Consider the following 13,143-nt stretch of genomic DNA (forward strand, 5'->3'; position numbering starts at 1 on the left):
CGGTGGTTTTGCTTTAATAAATTTTAGCTATTTAGCATTACATAGGATTTCCTTTCGTGCTTAGTATTATTTTGGCGAAGTATTCGCCATTCTGGCCTACGCTAGGCCATGTAGCCTAGCGTTTGGTCCTAGTACTTCATGCATGATTTTGGTATTTCCGAGTGTAATAAAATTTTATTGAAGCTTTAGGCTATGTTTTATACATTTAAGATTGTGTGGAATATTTCCAAGATAGTATACGAGTGAGTTTCGGTGATTTAGGTAATCGATTCTCTTGGTGCCTAGGCTAAGTTGCTTATGGAGCCTTAGTATACTTTCTCATACTCCCCGGTTGCTTTCTTTTCTTCGGAGAAGGTATGCAATCTCTTTCCCTCTGTTTAAGCCTTGGGCTTATCCCTAAGTGGTTTTTTCCGAATTAATTTTCGATAAAACTATACTGGGGTGTTACTGTACCTTCCTGTTCCAGTAAGTCTGGTTTAAAGAGGGACAGAACAACAGAGTTTTTAGTCTGAGTCTGTGCTTGTCTGGCTTGGGGTAGAGTCTCCCTCGCTGGCCTGACACAGACAAAGGTGGCTTAGCCTCCTTAGGTCACTACCGAAGGTTTCTGTGGATATGATTCCATCTTTTGTGATCTACCAGACTAGTCCTTGTTGCTGTTCTCGGGGGAGGATAAGTTTCTTTCCCTGGGAGTGGCAACACCTTCCTTGCTTTGGTGCTCTGGGAGCTGGCAAGTATTGCTGGCCTCCCCCCTTAGATCTCCCTTAGGCTAAGATAAGTTTCTTGGCTGCGGGTGATCCGTCACTAAAGCAAGGTTGGTAGGACCCTCTTTTGTCCCTTCCCCCTCTATCTCCGTAATGGCCTAGCCACTACAGTACTGTACGTCGTTCTACATCTGGACCTAGTATAGGTTAGGATGTGGAATTGACTCAGCCCCCTGCCGGCCGGCAAGGGTCTTATATTTTGAGTGCTGCCCGGACCTCCCTTGGTCCCTTATCCATGCCTGCCTGTAGAGCCAGACGGCATTGGCCAGGAAGCCTGAATTAGATTCTCCCCTTCCTTATATGCACTCTTTCGGATTGCCGGGCTTGGAGGTAGTGTACACTCTTATCCCGGCATCCATCCTATTTTTCTTCTAGTGCTGTACCCGACCCGGCTGCCGGCCTATGAGGCCGGCAGCCGGGCAGGTGTAGTCCTCTGGTTCTTTTGCTGCCGGCTGGCATCGGTCCTGTACCTTTGCCGGCCGGCTATTGTCAGCCCTTGTCTGCCGGTCACCAAGAGTGTGGCCAGCAGCTGGGTACTACCTTGTGTAGTTGCCGGCCGGCAGCCATTGCCGGCCGACATTGGCTGTTGCCGGCCGGCAATTGCTGCCGACCGGCACATGCATTTGAACCAGAGTTCTGCCGCCTTATAGCTGTCAAGTAGTATACTTTAAAGCTAGTTATGGTGTGTGCCGGCCGGCACGTATCCTCCTATACTGTACTAGTATTCTTCAGTATAACATATACAGTAAGAGGAAAACTATAGTATGGGTTTTGGTACAGCACTGTGTGTTCTAACACTTTTGTGTTTTCTTGCACAGTCCTTTGCTGTTGCCCTACAGATAGGAAAGTGAGTTCTTTCCTGTCTATTATCCAGGATTTTAAAATCATTGCTTAGGTGTGAGCTCCACCTGTTTCCTCTGGAAACTTTGCATTGGTTACTCTAGAAGAGATTAACCCTTTGATTTTATTATCTGGAAGGCTGCAACAATGGGTTGTGAGGGAAACACAAGTGTGTGTCTTTCCTTTCTGAATTGTTATGCTATACTATGCATATCCAGTGATACATAGTTCACTTGATACTCATGGAAATTTCTTCTCTTTACAGAAGGACCCTCCGAAGTGCGGAAGTGCTTTCTGCAACATCCGCAGCAAGAACCTCTGCGGACATGAGTTTTGTAGGAGACACGCAGCATGCGCTGTCTCCAAGGATGATCTCCGGTATTGGGACTCTCAGGTATGTACTGTGTGCACTAACCTGATTACTGAGGCCTTTGATTCCCCTAGGACGGCGGAATCAAGGGATATAGCTAGGAAGAAGCTTCGTACCTGGGTAAGGGGCTTCCAAAAGAACACTTCTGGCCCTTATCTTCCAAGTGAGAAGATGAGGGCGTATCTTTTCCCTAAGGCATCAGCTGATGCAGTGATTCCCCAGCCTCAAGAGGAGATCCCCCAAGTTCAGATCCAGGTGGATGCTGAAGTCGCGGTCGCGATGCAAGACATCCAGTTAGATGACAGGATGTCTGATGTGGACGAGTGTCTGGAGGAAGACCTCCTGGCAGAAGCCCAGGAAGTTCAAGCCCCAGACGTTGTACAGGTAGAGGTCGACGAGGTGTCGGCTACTCCGGTTCAGATTCCGGAGCCTATTCCCTCAATATCGGCCGGTCTCCCAGTAGAGCTGGGACAGGCCCTCTCTTCTATTGTTGGAATGATCCAACAAATGCAGAAGGAGAATCAGGAGAAGGCGGCTGCAATGGAACTGCGAATGCAGTGCCTTGCAGAATCACATGGGCCCCAGAAAAAGCTCAATGTGAAAGACCTTCCCTTGTGTTCAGATGCTAACCCATGGAGGTATGCTGAGCACATGCCGATGACGACTGGAAAGATCGTCATCTCGGATAAGCTGGGCTCAGTTCCCCTGGAGGAGGTGGAATTCTGGCCCAGCAAGGCATCATATCCGGACTGTTATGTCCGGCTGAGGAAGGAACCTGCTTCAAAGGAGGAGACAGAGCCGAAGGAGGTCATAGTGATGGACCATGCTAAGGCTCAAGCTCTACTTTCATCCTCGATGAAAGAGAGGGGCTTCTCTAACTCAAAGGTAGCCGCATTGAACAGGAAGCCCCCTTCCTTTGTGTCCTCGCCTACTAGAGCCTTCCCCTTTTTACAGAAAGGGTTTGCGGCTGTACTAAAAGCAGTCGAGGCCGGCAAGCCTTGCCCCTCCCTAGAGGAGTGTAAACCCTTGTCGCTGGCCCTGCCTATGGACCACAAAGACTGGAAGGACGTCCATCTTACGTTCTCAGTTGGAAAGTTGGAGGCTGATATTGCCGGACGTCAGTTCGGCGAGGACCTCCCTAAGCTGTCTGACTTTCTTTTGCGAAGAGAGTTCGAGACAAAAGAAAGACTGGCTGCCTCAATGTCTCTTCAGACTACTCTCGAGACGATGGCAAGTGACCCCAAGGTCCATGAAATGTTCATGGTGGTGGCCAAGACTCATCTGGCCACAGTGACGAAGGACCTTTATGGCTTCGTCAAGGCAAGGAGAGCTTGTAGGGAGTTCGTGTTCACCTCGGCTATGGTGAGGCACGAGCCAAGGAAACTAATCTCCTCCAACATTTGGGGAAAAGACCTTTTCCCTACCGACTTGGTCAAAGTAGTTGTTGATAAGGCCGCCTTGGAGAATAGAAACCTTCTCCAGAAGTGGGGCCTGGCTATCAAAAGAAAGTCTTCCCCGGATGAGGGTCCTCAACCAAAGAGGAAGACTATGAGAACTAGGCTACCGTCTCGGCCAGCCAAGCCTGTTAGACAGCAACAGCAACTGCAATTGCCATTGCCCCCAGTGCCCCAGATCGTGGCACAAACCCCGACCACTTTTCAGTGGGTACCCCAGGCCGTGTCGACACAGTCCACGGCATTCACCCCAGCGTTCGAAGGGCAGTCTACTTCCTTTCGAGCAAAGCCTAGAGGAGCAGCCAGAGGCTCGTCTAGACGCCCCTCAAGGGGAAGGGGATTCAGGGGTGGTCGTGGTCAGGAAGGCAAGACCTCAGGACGGCAGTCCAAGTTAGGTGATACCGGTAGGAGGGAGACTTCTGAAATTTCGGGATCGGTGGACCTTCGATCCCTGGGTCCACAGCCTACTCAAGAATGGACTGGGCTGGAGCTGGTACAGCACTCCACCCCCGTGCCTTCGGTTTTTCCAACACTCCACCCCCGTTATGGAGGAGTACGTTCAAGAACTGTTAGAGAAAAAAGGTGATCCGAAGGGTGAAGCCCATCAATTTCTAAGGGAGGCTGTTTTGTGTTCCCAAGAAAGACTCGGAAAAGCTCAGAGTCATTCTGGACTTATCGCCACTCAACAAGTTCATAGTGAATTGCAAATTCAAAATGCTAACACTGCAACACATAAGGACCTTACTGCCCAAGAGGGCATATTCCGTCTCTATAGACTTGTCAGACGCCTATTGGCACATTCCAATTAGCCATCGACTCTCCCCCTACCTAGGGTTCAGGCTACAACGAAGACTAAACGCCTTCGGAGCCATGCCATTCGGGCTAAACATAGCCCCAAGGATTTTTACGAAGCTTGCGAGCGTAGCTCTCAAACAATTACGCCTAAAGGGAATTCAGGTAGTAGCCTACCTGGACGACTGGTTGGTGTGGGCAGCATCCGAGACAGAATGCTTGCAAGCTTCCAGTCAAGTGATCCAGTTCCTAGAGTACCTAGGCTTCAAGATCAACAGAAAAAAGTCTCGACTTTCTCCATCTCAAAAGTTCCAGTGGCTGGGAATCCACTGGGACCTTTTGTCACACCGTTTCTCCATCCCGGCGAAGAAAAGGAAGGAGATAGCGGGTTCTGTCAAGAGACTTCTAGATTCCGAAAGGATATCAAGACGCGAGCAGGAGAGGGTACTGCGCTCTCTCCAGTTTGCTTCGGTGACAGACCCAGTGCTAAGAGCACAGCTAAAGGATGCAATCGGAGTTTGGAGAAGTTATGCATCAAACGCGCGAAGAGATCTGAGAAGACCAGCCGCTTCGGCTAAGTACTCTTCTCAGGCCTTGGTCCCAAGCCAGACATCTAAAGAAGTCGGTTCTTCTTCAGCCACCTCCCCCGTCGGTGACGATTCACTCAGACGCCTCGAAGGAGGGATGGGGAGGTCACTCTCATTGGAAAAAAGTCCAGGGGACTTGGTCCAAGCTATTCAAGACCTTTCACATAAAACTTTCTAGAAGCTAGGGCAGTGCTCCTTACCTTAAAGAAAGTCTCCCCGCGTCACTCGATCCACATAAGGTTGGTGATGGACAGCGAGGTAGTTGTGAGATACTTGAATCGACAAGGATCGAGGTCACCACCTCTCAACCAGGGGATGTTGGCCATCTTCCGATTGGCGGAAAAGAAGAAGTGGTACCTGTCGGCAGTTCACCTTAAAGGAGTCCGCAATGTGACAGCGGACGCTCTATCCAGGTTCACACCGATAGAGTCGGAATGGTCCTTAGACGCAGGATCATTCTCCTTCATTCTGAATCAAGTCCCAGAACTACAGATAGACCTCTTTGCGACGAAAGACAACAAGAAGTTGCCCCTGTACGTGCCCCGTACAAGGACCCCTTAGCGGAAGCAGTGGACGCAATGTCCCTCGACTGGAACAGATGGTCCAAGATTTATCTGTTCCCTCCGCATAACCTTCTGTTGAGGGTCCTCAACAAACTGAGATCCTTCAAGGGGTAGCGGCAATAGTGGCCCACAAGTGGCCGAACAGCGTGTGGTTCCCCCTGGCATTGGAACTGTAGCTGAAGTTTGTACCGCTACCAGATCCAGTTCTGACCCAGCGAGTCCAGAAGTCAACTGTCTGCGCTTCATTACAGAAAACCCGGACCCTACAGCTCATGATTTTCTCTCCCTAGCGGTGAGAAAGCGTTTCGGGATTTCGAAAGCCAGCATAGACTTCCTTGAGGAATATAAGTGCAAATCTACTAGAAGGCAATATGAGTCATCTTGGAGAAAATGGGTGGCCTTTTGTCAAGGCGAAGAATCCGCAGGAGATCTTGACAGACTTCTGCTTATCTTTCTTCTCCACCTCCATGGTCAAGGATTGGCAGCTAACACGATTTCAGCGTGTAAGTCTGCTTTGACAAGACCCATTCTATATGCCTTCCAGGTCGACCTAGGTAACGAGATCTTTAATAAAGTCCCGAAAGCCTGCGCTAGGCTCAGACCTTCAGCACCTCCAAAGCCCATTTCATGGTCTTTAGACAAGTTCTTCATTTCGCTTCTCTGTTGAGCAATGAAGAGTGTGCGTTAAAGGATTTGACACAAAAAGTTATTTTCCTATTTGTACTCGCGTCCGGGGCCAGGGTTAGTGAGATTGTAGCCCTCTCGAGAGAGGCAGGTCGTGTTCAGTTCCTGGATGGGGGAGAACTGAACCTGTTTCCGGATCCTACGTTTCTCGCCAAGAATGAGTTACCCACCAACAGGTGGGGTCCCTTGAGAATCTGCCCTCTGAAAGAAGATGCATCTCTATGTCCAGTAGAATGCCTAAAGGTCTATCTTCATAGAACTTCAGACTTCAAGGGTGGTCAACTATTCAGGGGAGAAACATCAGGCTCAAATTTATCTCTGAATCAACTCAGAGCGAAAATCACATATTTTATTCGCAGAGCGGATCCTGACAATACACCCGCAGGTCACGATCCGAGGAAAGTTGCCTCATCCTTAAATTTCTTTAATTGTATGGATTTTGAACATCTCCGTTCATACACTGGCTGGAAGTCTTCCAGAGTGTTCTTTCGCCACTATGCGAAGCAAGTAGAGGAACTAAAGAGATCTGTGGTAGCAGTGGGTCGCGGTGTTAACCCTACTGTTTAACTCTGCGAGGAACAGTGGTCTTAATTGGGACGATTAATTCCAGGGTGAGTGTGTAGTTACATACTGTACTACAAACTAAGTGAGGGCACTGTGTTGCCCATGTAGACTGTTCCATTTCCGAAGGTGAACCTAGCATAAGTGCAGACATGTGTGCCGAGCGTTTCTAACGCTAATGACATTGATTTGTAATACAGACTTTTATGACTTTGATACCTCGGTATCTTAAAAGTGGCATTTAATGTTTTTTCTTTCAGACAAACAAGCTCTGTTTACTATCATACTTATGCTTAAAGTTTTGGGTTATCCTCTTCTTATGTATATATATATATATAATTGTGGTTAACCTGTCTATTTATTGCCTGTCAATAAACTGGTTCTTGAGAACCTTGCGTCTCCTTCACCTGTGTCAATTTATTGGTATAATTGAGCATTCATTCTATGTACCTTATCTGGGATAATTCTAATAGAATTGTTCCTTTATGCAAGCTATGTTGCATTGGTTTTCCTCTTATGCGGATATAAAACCTTTGTCCAATACAAGTATTGTGCGGAGAACTGGTCGATATTTCATATTGACGCAGTGGTTCTTTACAAACTATGCTTTACTTAATATAGGGCGAGACCACTATATTAGCTTGCCTGGTATTCATACATAGGTATATGTACTCTTCGAGACTTTTCCAGAGTCTAGTAGGACTCTTCCCTGAAGGGGGCAGGAAGCTCTAACATGGTTTATAGTTAGTTGAAAAGATGTATAACGGTAACATCTTAGGTCTCTAGGTCTAGTCGACCGGGAAAAATTACATCCGGGGAGTACGGCACGTTCTGAGAATCCACAGATACAGTAATGCTCTGGTATACTTCCATCAGGACGACATGGCTTGAGCCCAAAAAACGGATTTTGAGCGAAGCGAAAAATCTATTTTTGGGTGAGATGGCCATGTCGTCCTGATAGACCCGCCCTTGCCTTTCTAAGAAAGGGCCGTAGGACCCCTCCCTACATACAGTATCTGTAGCACCTCGTGTACGCTACAAGGAATACAGATGGCGCCAGGATTGGCGCCAGGCACGCATACGAATCGGAAGATAGGGAGCCTTGGGAGCGGCTCCCCCTTTTTCTTTCCCGAATTCGTTTCTTGCCAATCGCCTCCTACGAGACGAAATCTCTGTCCAGGATGCAGATTGCCATGTGGCGTGTCAAGAATATGTCCTCTGATATGTCGCGATATCCCTTTCACGAGGGATACTCGCTCCAGGAGTTAGAATTCTGGTACCTTAAGGTAAATTCTCTGGGAATATCGCCGTAGTTGTAATATACCCTAGGAAGCTACCCTATAGGAACTTCCATCAGGACGACATGGCCATCTCACCCAAAAATAGATTTTTCGCTTCGCTCAAAATCCGTTTTATATATATATATATATATATATATATATATGTATATATATATATATATATATATATACAGTGAACCCTCGTTTATCGCGGTAGATAGGTTCCAGACGCGGGCGCGATAGGTGAAAATCCGCGAAGTAGTGACAGCATATTTACCTATTTATTTAACATGTATATTCGGACTTTTAAAACCTTCCCTTGTACGTAGTACTGTTAACAAACCACCCTTTACACCCTGTAATGTACAGAACACTTAATGCATGTACTACAGCACCCTAAACTAAAACAGGCACAAATATTAAAGGCGATTTTATATCATGTGTTTCCTAAACACCTAAAAAGCACGATAAAAAATGGCAACCAATGTTTTGTTTACGTTCATCTCTGATCATAATGAAGAAACAAACTCATTTAGTGTACACATATATGTACGTATGGTTAGTTTTTGCATCGATTATATTGATTATACAGTACTGTATGTTGATTTTTTTATTACCAATGTTTTAGTTTACGTATTTTTCTTAGGACTTCCAAATGAAATCTTTTTCTTTATGACGCCGCCTGAAACGACGGCGTGTACGCTCAGTAAACAACCACGCTCAGAACAAACAAGGCATTTAACACGCATGATGATAGTGATAAATAATGATACAGTACATACAGTATTTACAGTACAAAGCATTTACAAAATATGTTACCTTACAAATATAAATTATACAGTACTTGTACGTAGCAAAGCAGGAAAACAATTTGAGAGAGAGAGAGAGAGAGAGAGAGAGAGAGAGAGAGAGAGAGAGAGAGAGAGAGAGAGAGAGAGAGAGAGATTGTTTTACGTACGTAAATGTAAATTTTAAACAAAAAAAATATGATAGGTTACAACATGTAGACTTTTAAAACCTTCCCTTTAACTTAATGCATACAGTACATACAGTACTAAACTATAAAACAGGTTAAAGTAAAAAATAAAGATTGTTACTGTACTCACCACGAAAGAAGTTCCAGAAAAACTTGAATGACGATGGCGATGAATTTGCTGCACAGTAGAAATGATGATGATGAAGCTGATGATGTGTTCTACTGTGCAGTCAATGATAGTATTTTACGTCTCTTCAGACGGAGGTGTCTTTTCCTGGGACACCTCTTCAACTTCTTCAATTTCTTCCGAAGGCGTACTAGCAGGAGGAACTGGCTCTTTTTTGCGAGGCTGAAAAAACATTGTGATCGGAAGTTGTTGCCGCTGCTTCTTTTTTCGATCCAAGAGCATCCTGTAGGGAGTCGTGATGTCATCGACCTTGTTGCAGAATTGCATCGCGCGAACCATATCCTCGTCCCACTCTTGCAACATTTCTTTCGCCTCCTTCATATGGTTGCAGAACTTGGCGAGCCGTTCTAATGTTAAGCCCGTTTCTTCTACATTTTCTTGGGTCTCTTCCTGGGTACCCTCACTCTCTTCCTCACTTGCCGATTTCGTCAGGTCTTCGAGATCTGCGTCAGTTAGGGGCTGGGAATGGCAGTCCAACAACTCGTCGACGTCTTCAGTCGTCATGTCGCCAAACCCGTCACCCCCAATTATGGCAGCCAACTGCACAGATTTCCGTATTGCAGAGTGTTGGATTTCCGACGGAGTAAATCCCTTGTCGTCGTAAACAATATCGGGCCACAGCTTCTTCCAGCTCGCATTTACAGTTGCAGGTTTCATCTCTTGAAGTGCCTTTTGAATATTCTGCAGGCACGTGGCTATGGTGTACTGCCGCCAGTACGCCTTCAAGTTGAAGTCTTCATCCTCGTCATCTTGGGCAGCATCCACACACGCAACGAGGTCCGCCAAGGTATTCTTCGTGTAGAGGGCCTTGAACGCCCTGATAACCCCCTGGTCCATTGGTTGAATTAATGACGTGGTGTTGGGTGGCAGGAACTCAACCTGAACGCCCTCACGCGACAGGTCAGTTGCGTGTCCACCAGCGTTATCCATAAGGAGAAGGATCTTGAATGGCAAGCCCTTCTCTAAGAGATATTCATGGACTTGCGGGATGAAACACTGGTGGAACCAGTTGGAGGTCAGCATCTTCGTAATCCATGCCTTTTGATTATGCATCCAGTACACGGGAAGGAGATTCTTATTTTTGTTTTTCAAAGCGCGAGGATTTTTCGACTTATAAATAAGCCCCGGCTTTAACAAAAATCCAGCAGCATTGCCACACATCACGAGGGTAACGCGATCCTTGAATGCCTTAAAGCCAGAGGCTTTGGCTTCCTCTTTGAACAGGAAAGTTCGCGACGGCATTCTCTTCCAAAACAAGCCGGTTTCATCCATATTAAACACTTGTTCCGGCTTGTATCCACCTTCAGCGATAATGTTCTTGAAAGTCTGGTTCACGTAAGTTTCAGCAGCGGCAGTGTCAGCGGAAGCAGACTCCCCATGCAGGGAAACGCTTTTCAGGGCGAAGCGTTTCTGAAACTTCGCGAACCATCCTTTGCTGGCGGAAAAACGTTGTTTCTGACGCTGGGAATCAGTGGAGGTCCCTGGTTGAGGATCATCTACATCATCATCTTCTTCAGCATGGTCGCCATCGTCGTCATGAGGTTCCTTTGCCGCAAAATTCTCATACAAGCTCAAAGCCTTTGTTCGGATGGTGTTCGTATCCAACGCTATGTTCTTCTTCCGACAGTCGGCAATCCACACAGCTAAAGCACCTTCCATGCGTACGATCGTTTTATTACGCGTTGTAACGACTCGCTTCGCTGATCTGCTAAAGGTGATTGCAGCAGTCTTTCTAATGTTCGCCTCGTCCTTCCTGATGTAGCGAACGGTGGATTCGTTGATGCCAAAATGGCGGCCGGCGGCCGCGTAACTTCTACCATCTTTTAACATGTCGAGAAGCGTAACCTTCTCAGCTATCGTCATCATTCTTCGGTGGCGTTTAGGCTCACTACCAGCCTTACTAGAAGCAGAACGCTTGGGAGCCATTGTAACAGAAAGTTCAACAAAAAGTTCAACTTAAAACAGTCGCACACAGCACAGATTCAACTTCACAAACTTAAGAACGTCTACTCAGCAATACGCGGAAAGAGAAAGTGAACGATGCAGTCCCGCGAGAACTCTGATGCTGCGGGTTGGAGATGCGGGCCAAACACCAATCACAGGCTAGATAACAAAACTTGAGTTTTGATTCGTCATCTATCAGCGCTTGAACCAATCACAACCCGTCTTATACAGTACTATGGTGCGTTGATTACTCATAGAAGATGTCCCGCGCACACTGAACGTACGTAGATTAAGTACAATACCGTAATAATAATAAATAATGATAATAATACTGTACAGTAATAATAATAATAATAATGATTAATAATAATAACAATAATAATTTTATTAACAACAACAACAATAATAATAATAATAACAATAATAATAAAAATTTACGTACGTACGCTATTTTACGCCTCTCTCTCTCTCTCTCTCTCTCTCTCTCTTTCTCTCTCTCTCTCTCGTACGCTTACAGTACTTATTCGAAATGTGATTTTTGCAACAAAGAATATTATTGGATGCAGTACTGTACTACGTACGTATACATACAAAAGATTCATGGAAAAGAAGCACATCCATTACAGTACACACCATTCTAATATGGTATGACTGCATCTGATTTGCGTTTCATGTTCGATTTAATTTTACTACGTACTGAATTATCGTATGATCACATTCTCTTTTCGTGTTTTATTTCTTTCTGTGCTGAATTATATATCATATGTAATGCAATGAACAATCAGTAAGAGCAGATATTACTATAATTACAGTATTAATGGAATTACAGGTAACAAAATATCGTATTTGGTTATCTTCAGATTTCGCGGTATTTTCGAATTTTCCGGAAAATCCGCGATATGTATATATATATGGGTTATGGGAAAACCCCGCGAAGTGGTGAATCCGCGATTGTCGAACCGCGAAGTAGCGAGGGTTCACTGTATATATATATATATATATATATATATATATATATATATATATATATATATATATATATATATATATATATATATATATATATTACTTCTCTATCCAATTATACCATCAGTTTATGAATTCAATTAACCCTAAAACTTACAACAACAAAAAATCGATGTTATTCCCATGATTTTATATCGATATTAAGTAATACTCTTGTAATCTCATGTCATTTTGATTCATAGAAATAATGTTCAGTTTGAAAATGTATTATCTTATCATAATTCTATTTTTAGAGAGTAATTTTATTAAAACAATTTCTTTTCGAGCAAATTCCCTTTTTAGAAAATATCAATTTCATTTCATCATGAATTAATCTCAAGTAAAAATTATTTTCTTTTTTGCGTCAGAATATCAGAAGAAAATTCCGCAGGTGAGTCATCATATTCTTTCTATAATAAGATTACAAATGTATGATTCAAACCAGTTGATTCTTTATATGCATAGACATAAGTATGATTTATTATTCAAAATACCATATAGTATTTCTATTTTATGCCAAATATTACTCTCATATCATGACACTATAGTCCATTTCTTTTAGCGAGTCATATTTGCACCGACTCACGGCGGTGCCCTTTTAGCTCGGAAAAGTTTCCTGATCGCTGATTGGTTGGACAAGATAATTCTAACCAATCAGCGACCAGGAAACTTTTCTGAGCTAAAAGGGCACCGTTGCGAGTCGGTGCAAATATGACTAGCTAAAAGAAATGGACTATAGTCCTTATTTCTAGTGATGCTTCATAATTCAGAAAAATGCTTTTCATAATCGCAATTAATAATGTGCACGAGGAATGCATGACCTTACCTTCTTTATGCATCATATTAACATAATTTGAAATCCAAAAACTAAGCCTGAATTAACACATTGTTTTTCTCTTCTTCAGTAAGCTCACACTTGTTAACAAACGGGGTAAGTAACGAATGAATCTTGTCTTCATCCTCCACCTACATGTATTCATCTGTTTTCTGCACATGTTTCACTGTGGGGCAAACAAACTTCTAATGCTTTTAACCCTTTTACCCCAAAGGACGTACTGGTACGTTTCACAAAACTCATCCCTTTACCCCCATGGATGTACTGGTATGTCCTTGCAAAAAACTGCTATTTATATTTTTTT

At 44.5% G+C, this 13,143-nt stretch overlaps 1 protein-coding gene across 2 annotated transcripts in view; it reads left to right on the forward strand.

Moving 5' to 3' along the window:
- The window catches only part of LOC137656060 (organic cation/carnitine transporter 2-like), a 161,461-nt gene that overhangs the window by 144,889 nt on the left and 3,429 nt on the right, over positions 1-13,143 (forward strand). Inside the window, exon 12 of one of the 2 annotated variants that reach the window (XM_068390236.1) lies at positions 12,910-12,935. The exons of the other annotated variant lie outside the window; for it this stretch is intronic. Coding sequence (XP_068246337.1) covers positions 12,910-12,935 — 26 coding nt within the window. The remainder of the gene's footprint in view (positions 1-12,909; positions 12,936-13,143) is intronic. 2 annotated transcript variants of the gene reach the window in all.

Source organism: Palaemon carinicauda, chromosome 17 (assembly GCF_036898095.1).
Source record: "Palaemon carinicauda isolate YSFRI2023 chromosome 17, ASM3689809v2, whole genome shotgun sequence".
Taxonomy (NCBI): Eukaryota; Metazoa; Arthropoda; class Malacostraca; order Decapoda; family Palaemonidae; genus Palaemon; species Palaemon carinicauda.